Below are 16,762 nucleotides of genomic sequence, written 5' to 3' on the forward strand. Positions count from 1 at the left end.
AAAATAAAATAATTTTTCCTACCTTTTTGTTTGGTGATTTCATGAGTCTCTGGTTGCACTTCCTTCTGACTGTAAATCCAATATTTCTTTCTATCTCTCTTTCTTTCTCTCTCCCCCTGCCTCCTCTTTATTTCTGTCTTCCTTTCTCCCCCCTGCCTTCCTTTCTCTCTGCCCTTGCTTGCCTGTCTTTCTAACTCTCTCCATGTCCCCCCAAGCCATCGCGCCGATTTCTCCACTTCCCCGATCCTTTCTCTCTCCCTGCCCCTCCCAAGCCACCACGCCGATTTCAACCTGCCAGGCCTGGTGCATAGAAGCACCGGACCCACAAGCCTTCGCCTCCAATGTCAATTCTGACGTCGGAGAGGAAGTTTCAGGCTAGCCAGGCAGCGATTAGCTGGCCCAGAACTTCCTCTCCAACATCAGAATTGACGTTGGAGGTGAAGGCTTGTGGGCCCGGTGCTTGTACGTGCCTTGCCTGGCTTGGGGAGGCAGGAAGAACAAGATCACAAAGGCAACGTGATCGACTCGCGTTGCCTTTGCGATCTACTAGTCGATTGCGATTGACCATTTGGACACCCTTGGTTTAGATGCTCAAATAGGTGCTTACAAAATTGACCAAGTGAATATATACATAAAAATAGGTGCTATGAAAACATATTCCTCCTTTTACAAAGCCACGGTAGCGGCTGCTGCTGCGGTAATAGCTCCGACACCCATAAGGATTTAATGGGGGTTGGAGCATTTGCCTCACGGTAGTCGCTACTGTGGCTTTGTAAAAGGGGGAGATAGCACCTATCTTTACATACGACATGTGTAGGCATTTTTGGGGGTGGAGAATAGGGGGTGATCCTGCAATAAAATGTTTTGTTTAGCTTTAGGCAATGTACCTCTCCACTTTCCACCAAAGAGGCAGCCGATCCCTCTTGACAATTACCAGGGATATTAGGGCAGGGACAATAACCCCTCATTCCCAGTTCCACTGCACCAATGCAGAAGCAGCTGTAATCCCTTAACAGGAATACCAAGAGCTGGTATCTTGGAAGCAGGAAAATGGGAAACACAAAAGAAAAATAGGTATAACCTTAAACAGAGCTTAAAGCTACATATTTAGGAATTTTTGAAGCAGGTGAGGGCACCTCAGACGTTATGGGCAGTTATAAAGTCTTATAGAAAGCACAGAAGTTGGCTGTTCTCATCCAATAGGGAGTAATGCAGCAAAAGAACCCAAAGATCATCAGAGAAGTGGTCCAACTTGGTGCTCATGTCCCTAAAAAGAGCTTGCCGACAAGCCAAGTACTACTGGCATAAACACCCGTCCCCAGAAAACAAAAAATCCTAGAATATAAATCAATGCCAGAAAATCCTAGAATATAAATCAATATTGACATGAAAGAAGAAAGAGTACTACTCTGACCAGCTCAGTACAGAAAATAATCTTAAAATCAACAAACTGTCCTCAATATTAGATAACCTAACCGACATGAACAAGATCACAAATGGCAATGACCCCACTATTCCAACAGCCCCGAAATTAGCCGACCATTTTAAAACAAAGATTCAATCCACATGAGTCCAGCTAGCCCCCACCAATCTAGCTAGACCCACTGCAACAGAACCACCTATGGAAATACCAGCAGACAGATCTTGGAATGACTTTGAATTGATTACATTCAAAGACACAAAATGGCTCCTCCTAAAATACTCCAGAGCATAATGCAGCCTCAACACCTGCCCGCCTTACCTGATCAAAGCAGCAACCATAGCAAAAATATCACAATGGCTCAACTATCACCTAAAAACTGGCTTTTTCCCCAAATCAGCAGGAGGAATTATCTTAACGCCCATCCACAAGAACCCAAAGCTAAGCCCCTTTGATGTGACCAATTATCAACCAATAACTATGACCTGTATTAATAGTCGTACTGATCTACCTGTGCGAACAACCCTACTGAATATCCATTGTAACTACCTGGGTAACTGACCCAACCTCTTGTAATGTAATCCGACCTTGACCTGAAGGCAGGAGGACAATGGAATCTCATAATGGCAAGGCTATCTTGAAACAATCAACCTCAAACAGAGAAACTGGTTGTGGAGATGCAATAGGCCCCAGGAGGGTGGAGTTGGATTTTAAACAACAAGCAAATTCTGCAGGACTCTTTGACCAAATTGACTGTTACATTGGGTATTTTGCTTGAGGCAGAAATGAGATGTGAATGTGTGAACTGAAGACCACAATGCAGCTTTGCATATCTCAAAGCCTGAAGACCACAATGCAGCCTTGCAGATCTCAAAGCAGGCTGACCTCAATGGGCTACCGAAACAACCATGGCTCTGACATTATGAATCATGGCAAGACCCTCTAGCCCAGCCTGGGCATAAGTAAAAAGATGTAATCTGCTAGCCAACTGTATGAAGTGCACTTACTGATGGCTGTCCCCATCCTGTTGGGATCAAAAGAAACAAAAAGCTGGATGAACTATCTCTGGAATTTAGTCCACTCCAGATAGAAGGCCAAGGCTCACTTGCAATCTAAGGTATGCAATGCACTTTTGCCAGCATAGGCATTGGCATGGGGAACAATGCTGACTCTGATACCACCTTAGGAAGGAACTTAGGATGCATATGGAAACCTATCCTGTTATGATGAAATCTAGTATAACGTGGATCAGCTACTAGGGCTTGAAGCTCACTAACTCTGCAATCTGAAATGACCGCCACCAAAAACAGGACATTCCAAGTCAGGTACTACAACTAACAGGGGTCTAGTGGCTTAAAAGGAGATTTCATCAGCTGGTTGAGGATGATGTTAAGATCCCAAAATACTGTGAGAAGTTTGAGAGGGGGCTTCATCACATCAAATCTCAGATGAAGTGAACAATTAAAGGCTGTACAGAGATGGGTTTGTCCTCCACATGAGTTGCAAAAAGAGACTGCTCCTGGCAGGGCTAAGTCCCCCGAGTGTGAAGCCCATCTACATGAGCTCCCAAAGCTAGGTTGTGGATATCTGTAGTCAAAATCTTTTGGGGTGGTAGAATTTGGAATGTTAATCCAAGGGTCAAATTGGATCAAATTAGTCTGAGAAGTGATTGTTTGAGCTATGACATGACCTGGGTGACATCCGCTTGAATCTCAAGTGACCTGATACCACTGAGAAGCCATGGTCCATTGGGCTCTCCTGATGTGGAAATGTGCCAAATGTGCACTGTTGAAGCCACCTAGCCACTGTAGGCCACCTAGCAATCTCAACATTTGTTGAGCTGACACCTGTGATCCTGGTCATCAAGTTATATCAGAGCAGTCACTCAATTCTGACAGAGGAAGGCCAGAACTTGCACTGTGTTTAGTAGGATCTTTTGTACTCCACTTGTTGAATGGGTTGGAGACAGGACTTTGGGTTACTGATCACAAATCCTAGCAGATCCAACATCCAGACAATTTTCTGCACTGATTCCTGAGCAACCTCCTATAAAGTATTCTTGACCAGTCAATCTTCCAGATAGGGAAACACATGCACTCCCAGTCTGCGACTAGTGCAATACATTTGGTAAATACCCTGGACACGGATGCAAGGCCAAATGACAGAACGTGATGCCGAAAGTGGTGCTTACCTACTAGAATTCTGAGATACCTCCAGTGACTCAGTCTAAGTATTTCTAGCCTTCTTCTTTACAAAAGAACATAAGAACAGTTCTTAGGAATAAACCATGCCAGCAGATAAATCTCTTAGATCCTTCTATAAATAAAGCAACCAAAATAACCTAGCACATAACAAAGTGCAAAAATAAAAAAATCCCATTTTCAAACTTATAAGTAAAACACAAATCAAAAGCCAGAACACATCAGATTGTACTGAGCGCCTACTTCATTACTGGAACTCAAGTGGTGACTTAGGGCCAAGTGAATTAATTCTGTGATCATCCTTGGTGAATTCCTATGACTCAAGGGTGATATGCTCACAAATCTGAGGCTTGTTGCTATGCCACCAACAATGTAAACATACAATTAACATTCAAACTCTGCAGTCAGCGTTTTATTTGAGCACCAGCTGTAGCATTTGGAATTCTACTCAAATATTCAGCAACAGCTGCTATATGGATATCAATGCTAACTATCCAGGTATAATGGGCAGAGCTGTGATTTAGTAGATTTTATTTATTTATTTTATTATTTATATACCACTTATAACCCAAGTGATTTCCATTCAGTTACTCAAGCATTTTCCCCTATCTGTTCTGGTGGGTTCATACTCTATCTAATGTACCTGGGGCAATGGGGGGTTAAATGATTTGCCCAGGGTCACAAGGATCAGCATGGGATTTGAACCTACAACCTCAGGGTGCTGTAGCTCTAACCACTGCATCACACACTCCTCTGAGCACCATATTTAGAAGGGATATTATCAATATGGGTACCATTAAGATAGGTTATTCAACCACTAACTCATGCTATTTTAGTACAGATCCCATTGACCTAGTTAATAACCTGGTATACCAGTAAAATAGCCCATTTTATGTTTAAAGAATTTTAATGATGACAACGCAACCACCAAAACCAGATAACAATCACTACTAACAACAAATTGACTTTTACAATCAAGAAGCTATTAATCCAGGTCATCAAATTTTTCCATAACAGGCTAAATATACCCCACCCCCAATTAAATTTTGTACTTAACAAGTCATGTTGCTAACCAGCTATCAGACATATAAATCATACCAATGGGTATTATCTATAAAAAGGTAATACCACCCCACATATTATAAAATCATTAAATTTCGGTCATAAATTATTCATACTACAGTACATACCCTTCCACCCCCTTTCCCTCAACCAAACAAGGAATATCAGCAATGTTTATGGTATCCAACTGAACATACAGCAATATCATGAACAAAACAACCATAATGCTACACTGCCCAATTGTTACAGCATAGCAGTCCCAGTCACCGTACAATCCAGTGAGTTTATTATACCCAAACTCTCCTCCCCCCCCAGAAATCTCCTCCCCTTTCACCTGCATCTCCCCCTTCTATCCCTTCCACTCTCCCTTTCCCCCACCTCTAAAATAGCCTATTTAATGGTAGCCCCCATTGATAACTTTTTTCCCCTTAGTGCTGTTACCTGGATAATCATCCAGATAACTTAAGACAGCTGTTTTGCCATCCTGCCTTATCTGGAGAAAGACCATAATCATCATATCTGAATTTCATCATTGACTACCAAATGCTGCAGAGAGATCCAAAGCAACATACAAATAACTGTGATATTGGTCCTATCCCCTCTGTAGCACATCCACAATCAACACAAGCAAGGACTCTGTGTTGTGAGCTTTTCAGAAGCCTTACCAGAAACCATGTAATGCACCAACTGCAGGAGGAAGGAGTGATGTAGTGGCTAGAACAGTAGCCTCAACACCCTGAGGTTGTGGGTTCAAATCTCACAGCACTCCTTGTGACCCTGTGCAAGTCACTCAGGTCAGGATTCTCAAAAAAACACGTTAATAAGCTAATGGAGCCATTTAGATAGCGAATTAAAAAAGCGAGACATTCTCAAAAAATTGTGCATGCAAATGAGATCAGCAGACAGCAGTGAAGATTCGCTAAATTTGCATGTGCCAATCGCTGGTAATGGCGATGGGCATAAGTGCTGAAAAAAACACAAAAAGAAAAAAAAACCCAAAACACAACAACAGCAAGAGAGATGTTCAATCTCTCCTGCTGCCAACAGACAACCCCCCCTTGCAGCGGGAGAAATGCCCAATCTTTCCCTCCACAAACAACCCCCCCTGCAGCGGCAGCAACCCCCTTTGTAGTGGGAGAGATGTTGATTCTCTCTCGCTGCAAACAACTCCCCCCCTCACAGCGGGAGAGATGTCCACTCTCCCCCGCTGCCATACAACACCCCCCATCTCTGACGCCCCCTTATCTCCATGTAGATGTGTGACCTGCAGTGGGGGAGAGTGGGCATGTTTATTCACAGCTTCAAAGAAGTCAAGCAAATTGGTGAGGCAAGACCTCCCTCGGCTGAACCCAAGCTGACTGTTTCATTAAATCATTTTTGTCTACATGTTTCATAGTTTTATTTTTTATAATTGTTTCCACTATTTTGCCCAGCACCGAGGTCAGGCTTACTGGTCTGTAATTTCCCAAATCTCCCCTGGAACCCTTTTTAAAAATTGGCATAACATTGGCCATACTCCAATCTTCAGGTACTACAGACGATTTTAACGACAGGTTACAGATCACTAACAGCAGATCAGCAATTTCATGTTTGAGTTCTTTCAATACCCTGGGATGTATACCGTCCAGTCCAGGTGATTTATCACTCTTTAACTTGTCAATTTGGCTTAATACGACTTCCAGGTTCACCGAGATTTTTTTCAATTCCTCTACCTCATCACCCTTGAAACCAATTTCGGTTTAGCTAGATTTTTTACATTTTTTTTCCATAAAGACCAAAGCAAAGAATTCATTCAGTCTCTCCGTTATGGCTCTATCCTCCCTGAACACACCTTTTACTTCTTGATCATCCATAGGTCCCACAGATTCCCTCACAGGTTTTCTGCTTTTGATGTACCTAAAAAAAAATTGTTACTATGAGTTTTTGCCTCTTTGGAAAGTTGTTCTTCGTATTCTTGTTTAGCTTTCTTTATCAATGCTTTGCATCTAACTTGCCAGTGCTTATGTCTCTTCTTATTTTCTTCATTGGGATCCTTTTTCCATTCTTTAAAGGATGTTTTCTTGGCTGTAATAGTCTCTTTCACTTTGCCTTTAAACCATGCCGGTTCTTGTTTTCTATTTTTTTCAGCTTTGTTAATATGTGGAATATGTACACTCCCACAATGGTGTTTTGGAACAACATCCACACCTGGTTTTCACTTCTGATCTTTTAACCATTTTCCTCATTTTATTGTAGTTGCCCTTGTGAAAATTAAATGCCATGCGAAAATCCAACCATGTGACTTCACTCCCTACTGACACTCCTAACCTACCTCTTCCCATCACTGAGAAAGGAAAAGTCATTCATCTTGGTTTACTAGTTAACTCAGAACTTCTTGAATGAGGGAGGAGTTGTTGAATTGTCAGTAGGTAGCTTAAGGTTCTACAGGATTGCGCCTCACTTTTAGAATCTCAGATTTGTGAACTGAGAAGGCTGCCAGGTCTCGCAGCATTAATGAATGTCTGAAGTGCTACCAGTTAGGTCAGGACTGTGGTATGTCCCTTGCTTCATCTGAAGTTAGCAGCTTTCTTTGAATGCTGTTCAGGCTCATTCAAAGCCCCATGCTTCTAGGATATGTTCCTTCTCTCCCTAAGGGGGTGGGGGGTAAGGTTCCAACTCCATTTATATGTTCTGGGGACTGGTTCCCGCAACGTTTGCTATCCTTCATGTCCTGACCCTCCTGCAGGAGAGAAGGAACCTCCTGTGGAAAGGGAGCTTCCGTACTCTCTTCTGCTTGTTCAAGATGATGAGGATGTGGACAAGGTGGGGAAAATCAGCAGGGGACCCTGCTTGAAAATAAATTGGAAGAGGTAGTACATCTGTCACTTTTCTCTCCTACAATTCTCCCAGAGGTAAGAGACTATTGAGGAAATGACAGACAGATATGTTGGTTGGGATAGTATTTAAATGCAGCTTCAAATAAGTGGGCTTACAGTCTGGCTTTGAATATTGCTAGAGATTGAGCCTGACGTTATGAGCCAGGCAGGTTGTTCCAAGCAAGCGGCTCGGCAAAGTAGAAGGGATGGAGACGGGAGATAGCGGTAGAGAAGAAGGGTACCGACAGGAGGGACTTGTCTGATGAGTGGAGTTCCTGGAGGGAAGTGTAGGGAGTAACAAGAGAGTACACTTGAATGTCAGTAAGAAGAGTTTGAATTGTATGTGGAGATGGATAAGGAGCCAGTGAAGCGACCTAAGGACAGAAGAAAGGTGCACCCTCTTGCACTTAGGTATTATGGCACTTAAGTGCTACCTTATAGAACAGCACCTAGTTCACATAAGCCCCTGTCAATTAAGGGTGTCTTTGATGCACATAAGTGGTGCGTAGTTAAGGCCAGTCTGATAAGCCAAGTTTCCAAGTTGACCTAAAAGTTTTCCCATGCTTATTTCCCATGTTTCCCAGCCTTATTTATTTATGTATTAATTTACCTATTTATATCCATTTGATATACTGTTATACTCATAACATCTTAAAAAATTCACATAAGCATAAAATCTTTACCCCTGTCAATAAGATGAACTAATCTTTTCCCAAGTAGCATCAAGTTACATAAAGTGTGTAGCAACTGAATATTAGAACATAGGAATTGCCATAATGGGTCAGATCAATGGTCCATCTAGCCCAATATTCTGCTTCCAACAGTGGCCAAGAAGGTTACAGATTTGTAGTAGAATTCTAAGATGCAGCAAGATTCCAAGATACTGACCCAAGGCATAAGCATTGGCTTTCCCTGGATCTACCTTAGTAACAGTTTATAGACTTCACATCTCCAGGAGCTTAACCATACCTTTTTTTTTTAACTCAGCAAAGCTAATTTCTTTTACCACATCCTCCAGCAACAAGAATGATAAGGATTTAAAATCTGATCTGGTAAATAATAAGTAGTCAGTACTCTTTCAGAAATGATGAAACATGGTTATTTTTTTTTTCATTGTAAAGTAGTCCAACTGGTGTGTTCTGAAGTATGTAAATGCACTTAATAAAAGTGACAGTTGAGCTTGACATAAAGAGTTAAATCTAGTCAATTTAGTATTGCAGCATGAATAAGTGGGCATGGTGACCAATACTGTATGAACTGATCAAATTAACCAAAATGCAAAGAAAGATCTCTTTACGCGACAAAAGATCTGTGGGCCAAAAGTTAGTTTATCATGCAAAATACAACCAAGGACTCTAATGGAACCTTTAATAGAGATCAGCAGGAGTGCTCTCATTGAGAAAAGAGTGGTCTCAATTTTATTAGTGTTTAATTCAAGTTTATGGCTGAATAACCATTTGGCAGTCGTACTAGACTTCTATTTACTTCAGTGAATACCCAAGAATCATTGGGTCTGAAAGCTATAATGTGCTGATGTGGTCAGCATATATAACAAACTTAGACCAAGAGATTGAATAAGCATTGTGAGTGGTGCCAAGAAGATATTGAATAGGAATGGAGCCAAAACAGAGCCCTGAGGGACTCCATATGACAAAGGATAAATAGCAGATGAAAATTCCTGCCAAAATACAGAACATGGGAGGATCTGTTGGCCAAAAAGGAGCAGAATATTGTTCCTAAGACTGTTCCACTAAGACCAATATGTTAAAGTCTTTTGATGAATGCAATCCTCATGTCCAGGGAGATCAGCAGCATTTCCTTCCCTTCACTAAGTAAAGTTTGAATTGAGTCAGAAAAATTCAATGCTGGGTTGGGGCCTTATATGCTGCCTTTTTGTGATTTTGGCATTTCAAAGCTATGGGTACTGGAGAATTAGGTGACTTGCTCAGGGTGACAAGAAACATCACTGGGATTTGATCTCACAACCTCTGGGTACAGAGGCAGCAACGCTACTAATGAGCCACACCTTCCCCCCTCTACCAGTGAGCCACACTGAGCAGATTTCATTAGGTTATAAAATATTTGTTTTGTCCATATAGTTTACAATACCCTTCTCCTGGGCTTTGTGAACAATCATGCAGGTACCATACAGATGACAACTCTTTGTGGCAGAAATGATTTGTTGGACTCTACTACTTTTGCAGGGCTAGAAAGTTTGGGTGTACATCCTGACCTGGTAGAAGGAGGCACCATATGACATGTTTAAGCCCAAGCTCCATGATGCTTATGGCAGCTGAGGGCACTTCATTTCTAACAACAGAGGAGTGGGAGGGTGCAAGGAGGGGGCTGTTACTGCTGCTTAAGAACAAGCTTGTACCTGCTTAAGGACCTCAACCAAAGGACCGAAACTTAACTTCCCTGCCCCACCAGATGGGGAAGGGGAGAAGAGGGAACCAAATGTTTAGTTTTATACTGTGCTTCTTACTCTCTCGAAGAATCTAGCTGTTGAGGGAGGCAGTCCTTATACCAAAGGCTAGGGTACAGTTGTGTGTTTAAGACAGGCATCCCATGGTTCAGTATTCAGCTGCACAGTCAGCATTTCTTCATTAAACACCAGCTGTGGTGTTTAATGAAGAAATATCCAGCAACCCAGTGCCACTATTTGGATAAGGTGGTCAGCACTGGAACTTATTCAGATAGTAGCAATATTTGCTCTGCTATCAAGTTAACTTTCGATATTTGATATTTCCATGGCCTTTGAAGCAATAGATTGATTTAGGCTTTGCAAACTAGGGATAGTGGGTACAGTATTTACTTGGTTTAAGCAATTTCTTACAAAATGAATTTATTGTGTATGAGAAAAATGCTCAATGTTATCTTGATGGAATCCAGACTACAAAGTACCAAAAGGGTTGTCTCTTTCACCACTTTTGTTCAATGTCTGTCTTAGCATTTTGTGAGAATTGTTTTCAGATCTTGATATTTTTCTATAGAGTCCTGTTTTACAGGCATTTAAAGATACCTTAACTTCTTTAAAACAACATACTGTATTCTCTCTAATAATAGTCCACCTCTAATAATGACCCACCCTCTGTTTTAGCATCAAAAAAATCCTGTAAATATCATCTTAAAAGCCAAATTTAGATTCCACCAATAATTGCCCCCCCCCGCCCAAATTTGTAGTAACTGGTATTGCTCTCCTCCCACCTCTTTCTGCGATGACTGAATCCGTCTTCATACCTTTTCTCATGGTTCTGGCATTGGGTTGGATCAGGGCCTTGAGCATGGACTGATACTCAAGGCACTGAGCATGTGTAAGTGCTTAAGGCCCTACATCAGCCAAGCATAAATAATCATGTTGAGAAGTAAGAAGAAATCTGGTTATCTTGGTGGTTGTGGGGGTGGGCAGTGGAGAAGAGCAATACAGGTTTCTATGGGAGATCAAGATAGAGAAGATAAATGATGCCTCTGTTAATAGCTCTTCCGAGACTTCAGAAAACCGTTTCTAATAATAGCCCAGGCAATTATTAGAGAATAGAGTATCTTTTTAGTAGACAATTGGACAAATAAAAATATTCTAAAACTGAAACAAGAAACAAAGGCTCTTTGTTTTGGTGACTATGAAAATATCCCAAAGAAAGAATTACGCTCTGGTAAGAACTTAAAAACCCAAAGAGTAGCAACATTCTAGAGCTGATATTGTGATGTCATAATGCCTCATTCCACCAATGCCTATGAGCTAATCTCATCAGTGATGTCACAATGACATGATTATCCTTATACTTGACTTGTATAAAAACATAAGAGTTGCTATACTGGGACAGACTGAAAGTTTATCAAGCCCAGTATCCTGTTTCCAACAGTGGCCAACCCAGATCCCAAGTATCTAGCTAGATCGCAAGTAGTAAAACAGATTTTATGCTGCTTATCCTAGGAATAAGCAGTGGATTTCCCTTTCTGGCTTGTTATATATATAGTAAGTAAGCAATTCTATAACATGGGGCTCCAACATTTAGTCACCTAATTTACAAGGCTGTGAACCTATTCCATAAGAACCCTTGCATGTGTTAAGTGTTCTTATAGAACATTTACATAAACTGACATTGGGATGCCTAATTGTAGTACATTTTTCTAAGGACAAGCAGGTCAGAAAAAGCACCCATATGGGTGATATCATCCAATGGAGCACAGCACGGATGCACTCCCCAGCATTTTAGTACTAGAAGCCTTTGGAAGTAGCTACCATGCACGTGCATTCCTTCTTGTCTGTGACCATCACACAGGACCAAGGCAATTTCTCCGTGGAGTGTGAGGAATCTATTTCAGTTTCTCTTCAGACAGCCCTCTTTTTTTCTGGTGACCTTCCTTGCAACGCTTCATATTTTCTTCATGTAAGTTGTGTGGGTCCTTCTCCTTCTCTTCTAAGTCTCTTACCCCCTCCTTTACCAAGCCGTGCTAGCATTTTTAGCGTCAGCCGTTGTGGAAACAGCTCTGACGCTCATAGAATTCTGAGCTGTTACTGCTGCAGTTGGCGCTAAAAACGGTTGCGTGGCTTTGTAAAGGAGGGGGTTAACTTATTTTTCTGTGGCTCATTCAACCCCCTTAGGCCTCATCACTCCAGTTAGGTAGATTTTCTCTCCCTCTTTATTTCTGCCATCATTGAGCTGTTTTATTTCACTGCATTTGGGTTTGTTGTGGGTTTTTTTTTTCTTTTCTTTGAATGCTTTTAATAATTACAATCTCAAGCATCTACTTGTTAAAGTAATACAGAGACAAAGAAAACATCATTGCAGTTTAAATCTTAAAAGAGCAAACTTATTAGCTGGTTTCCATAGTATAAAAGCCTTGTTCCCATAGTTTTATACTTGAACTTTCTGTTAGAGATAGAGACTTAAGTGTCACAGCCTAAAGCATTAACAGATAGCCTTTGGCAGGCATAACAGGGCCTAGCTCAGTCTTCTTTCCCACCCTGCCCCACCCATCCCATGCCCCTCCTCTATGAACATCCTCTTGTATTTATGTGCTAAGCCATTTTAGCATGCAATTAAAGCACTTAGGTGTGCTACTACTTTTTACATATATAATTGTGGTTGGTGGAATTCTATGAAATTAAATGTGCAAAAGACAGTTAAATTTAAGTGACCTGTTTATAGCATGAAGGGGGTAAGTCTATAGGCTCCTTTTACTAAGGTGCGCTAGAGCTTTAAGGCACGGAATAGCGCGTGCTACACCTTATCGTCAGCATTGAGCTGGCGTTAGTTCTAGAAGTGTAGCACGTAGTGCAGTGCGTGGTAATTTCCTGCATGCACTAAAAACGCTAGCGTACCTTAGTAAAAGGAGCCCTATATATATATATATATACAGTATATATATGCAATTAGGCAACCTATATTAAAAATTTAACTTAGAACTGAATAAAGCTTCCATGAATCAAGTCCATAATAGCTGGAAGTGTTCCCAAGCAAGACTAGTCAATGCCTCTCATTCTTTCTTTTCCAAAATTTTCTAAATTTGTTCATAATATTTGACAAAAAAGATTTTGCAGTCCAATTCATGCTTTCCTTTTATATATTCAGGCAATAAAGTCTTTAGTTCATTCTGAAAAGATCCAAGGAAAAGAATATAGCTATCCATAATGAAGGCAAAATCCAGGTGTATGCATTACCAAGACAGCTGCAACTCCATCCCCTTAAACCACTATAAGAGGGGGATGCAATTTTCAAACGAAATTGCTTTGAAAATTGCCTAAGGGCTCGTTTTACAAAGCTGCGTTAGCGGCTTTATCGCACGCACCTTTTTAGCACCCGCTAGCCAAAAAACTACCGCCTGCTCAAGAGGAGGTGGTAGCGGCTAGGGTGGCTGGCAAATTAGCGCGTGCTATTATGAGCGTTAAACCGCTAATGCGGCTTCGTAAAAGGAGCCCTAAGTGTATTTATGAAGGTTGCTGATCTTTATTTTATCATATTGAAGAGGGTGAAAATAACAGCCACCTCTTTGTCACTGGCTATTATAAACAATTTGTGCTTACCTGTGCACACATTTTGGTCGCTCGCTTCATACCCAGATGCACACTGCATTCGCTGAACTGGATTTGATGGCACACGATCAGAATCAGCAGGGTTACGTCGACTGACAACACCGTTTCGGCCGCTAGTGGATTCTGAAGCAGATGTTTCTTCTTGCCTGTTATTTACAATAATCTGGGCAGACCTTGGTAGACAGAGGTATCCTCCAAAGTGGTTAACGCATTTCATTCCACCTTTACACGCATCTGGCACAATCTCACATTCATCAATATCTATAGTTGAATGAAACATTACATTGTTACCAATGGATTTTGGAATAATGCATAATATTAGAAAAAAAGTCGCACGCAAATGTAAAAACTGCTTGAAGACAACTTAAGAAAAAAATGCATCTTTTAGAGTATTGGTTTACCTTTGCATTGCTGCCTTAGAGGGTCCCATTCATAGCCATCTGTGCATTGCTGTGAATATAAAACATGAGAGAATCATTAAGGGCCAGATTCTGCAACAGCCGTTGAAAGTTAGGCAGCAGTAGATGCGATAATTGATTCAATTGCCTTTAATCGATGCGATAATTGATTGCTTTGTTTAAAAACAATTAAACTATCATTACAAAGAAAAGATGGTGCCTCCGCAAACGGCACCGTAACCACAAGTATGGTAAAATAGGCATGATTAATGCCGGAAGTACCCTTAGGCATCAGTAGGCACATCTGTAGTCACGATTCTCATCACAGATAGGTGCCGGAAATGTAGGCCTCAAACCCTGGCCTACATTTCAGGCACCTGTGACATGGCCGTGATTCTATAAACAGTGCCGTCATGTGATTGACGTGATCGGTGTCATGTGATTGACGTGATTGGCGTCATTTATAGAATCTGGCTCAGCTTATGGATGAGTGAATTCAAGCACTCATCTTTTTTTTTTTTTCTCAATGGACCAATATTTACCGACGGTCCCATCACTAAAGATTATAAGCACACATCAACATGATATTTTTACAGTAATTGCTCCTAAGATCTGGAATGTCCTTCCATTATATCTAAGGGAAAATAAGAATGTGGATCATTTCAAAAGTAACTTTAAATGTTTTCTATTTAAGGATGTTTATAACTGCTAAATTTTCTCTATCTCTATTTTTAGCCGATCTTTTCCCCATTCCTGTCGTATTTGCCTTTATTGTTTCTTTTCTCTAAAAGATTGTATTTCTCCCTTTTTTTTTACCCTCTTGTACCAGTTAGTTGATGTCTTTGTATTGTCTGTAGTGTTAAATTATTGTTTTTAATTGTACCCATTATTTTATTGTAATTCACTTAGTAAACCAAGATAAGCGATTTTATCAAACTTTTTATTAAACTGTGGTCTCTTTCTTGAATGTATGTTAACCAGAAAACTTCCAATAAAAACATTTTATTTATTATATTTATGATATGTTTGTTTGGAATAATTGAGAAGGGTGGGTGGGAATGGTTTTATAATTTTTAAATATTTATGATGAAATTAGTAAGATTATCAAGTATTACATAACAGTTATTTAATGATATATTCCTGTATACTTGCTGTAAGATTTAAAATGAATAAAGAATATTAAAAAAAAAAAGAATACTCGAAAAAAACAAAACAAAACCATTTTCAAAACTATTATACTTATTCTTATTGCAATAAATCTTTGTTGCATCGATTAAAAAAAAGGACAGATAAGATGACTGGGGATGTGAAAATGTATGGATTTTCAGGCACCTCTCCTCTTCCCTTTAAAAAGAAATATGAAGAAACAAACAGAGAAATATGGAGAATGACAGTAGATAAAGACCACATTGACTTTCCAGTCTGCTCACTAACTCCAGCTACAAGTTCTACAATCCCTTGCTCTCCCTCATACTTTTCTTGAATTCAGATATAGATGGGCATTTTCAAAACATATGTCTAAATCCAGTTTGGATATCTGGCACTAGACATCCACAGACGGCAGTAAGACAATGCCTATTTTTGAAAGGCAAACCACCAAATGTATAGAAATATATATATTTTTTTTTAAATCCTCTATCTATACGTCCAAGCAATTGGGATGTCCAGCCCGCCAGGACATCTATCTTTATACCAAAGTTTTCACCAAAATGTTGTCCATGTCCCTAACGCCCAGAACAAGACCATTTGGACGTGGGAGGGCCCAGTCCTGTAATAGACTGGCCACCCAGACATAGCAACAGAGCAGTGGGGCACCTTAGAGGGCACTGCTGTGAATGTCACATAAAGGGTGTCAGGTAAACATCTCAGCAGAACTCCCATATAGATTATGGTTAGCCCCCCAAAACCCACTATATCCACTTATCTACAACCCCAAAAGCCCTTAGGGCTGCAGGTTACACCTATATGGCAGTAGAGTAGTGTTCTGGTGGGCTCACATTTTCCACCATGAATATAGTGGTTAGAGTAGCTTATGGAACTTGCTACTCCTCTCTATATTTCACTAGCCCACCTACCAGGCTACTTCAGACACCTGTGTGGAGTTCTACTAGGCTTTCCTATACCAGGTGCTGATGTTCTGGAGACAGGTATGTGCATTTGTATTCTCATCTTTGTGGGCAGGAGGGGGTCCGTGAGCACTTGGGGAGTGTGGGAGTGTCTTACCTTGATGGCACTTAGACCTTTTTAAAACAGGTCTAGTTCCAAATGTATACGTTCAGTCCAGGATGTCTTGCAAAATGTTTGATTATCGCAGCAAGACGTTCATGCTTACCCCACTCTTGAGTGCCCAAAGCCCATAACATGCCTCCACCATGCCCATCTCATGCTCTGAACATAGAGATTGGAACACCTTGCTGGATGTACAGAAAGACGATTTTGATTATCCTGGCGATTAGGACGTTGAAGTGTCGATTTAGGATGCTTTTTGAACGTCTATATCTTTTGATTATGGGTCCCATAATCCTCATTTCCATCACTACCACAGGGAGGCTGTTATATGCATCTACCACCTTTTGGTTGCATAGAGTAATTAGACTTTTTTACATTTTAAATTGTATTGAAAATTCTATGATTTCCAGTTTTCTAACCTATTTACTGTATTTACAATCCAAACGAACCACTCAAATGTAGGGCAAAATCTTTGTCTCAACCAGTGTCAATATTCTCTGCAGTAGCTTAAAGGGGAAGGTGGGAGAGGGAGATGGCCCTAGAATGCAAAGGAGCAGATT

The 16,762-nt window shown here is 40.8% G+C and overlaps 1 protein-coding gene across 2 annotated transcripts in view; it reads right to left on the reverse strand.

Annotated features, from left to right (window-relative positions):
* EFEMP1 (EGF containing fibulin extracellular matrix protein 1) overlaps positions 1-16,762 on the reverse strand; it is a 139,325-nt gene that overhangs the window by 105,696 nt on the left and 16,867 nt on the right. For both annotated transcript variants that reach the window (XM_033937882.1, XM_033937883.1), the window contains exons 3-4: positions 13,977-14,025; positions 13,567-13,836 (exon numbers count right to left, since the gene is read on the reverse strand). In XM_033937882.1, coding sequence (XP_033793773.1) covers positions 13,567-13,836; positions 13,977-14,025 — 319 coding nt within the window. The remainder of the gene's footprint in view (positions 1-13,566; positions 13,837-13,976; positions 14,026-16,762) is intronic.

The sequence above is a fragment of the Geotrypetes seraphini genome, chromosome 3 (assembly GCF_902459505.1).
Source record: "Geotrypetes seraphini chromosome 3, aGeoSer1.1, whole genome shotgun sequence".
Classification (NCBI taxonomy): Eukaryota; Metazoa; Chordata; class Amphibia; order Gymnophiona; family Dermophiidae; genus Geotrypetes; species Geotrypetes seraphini.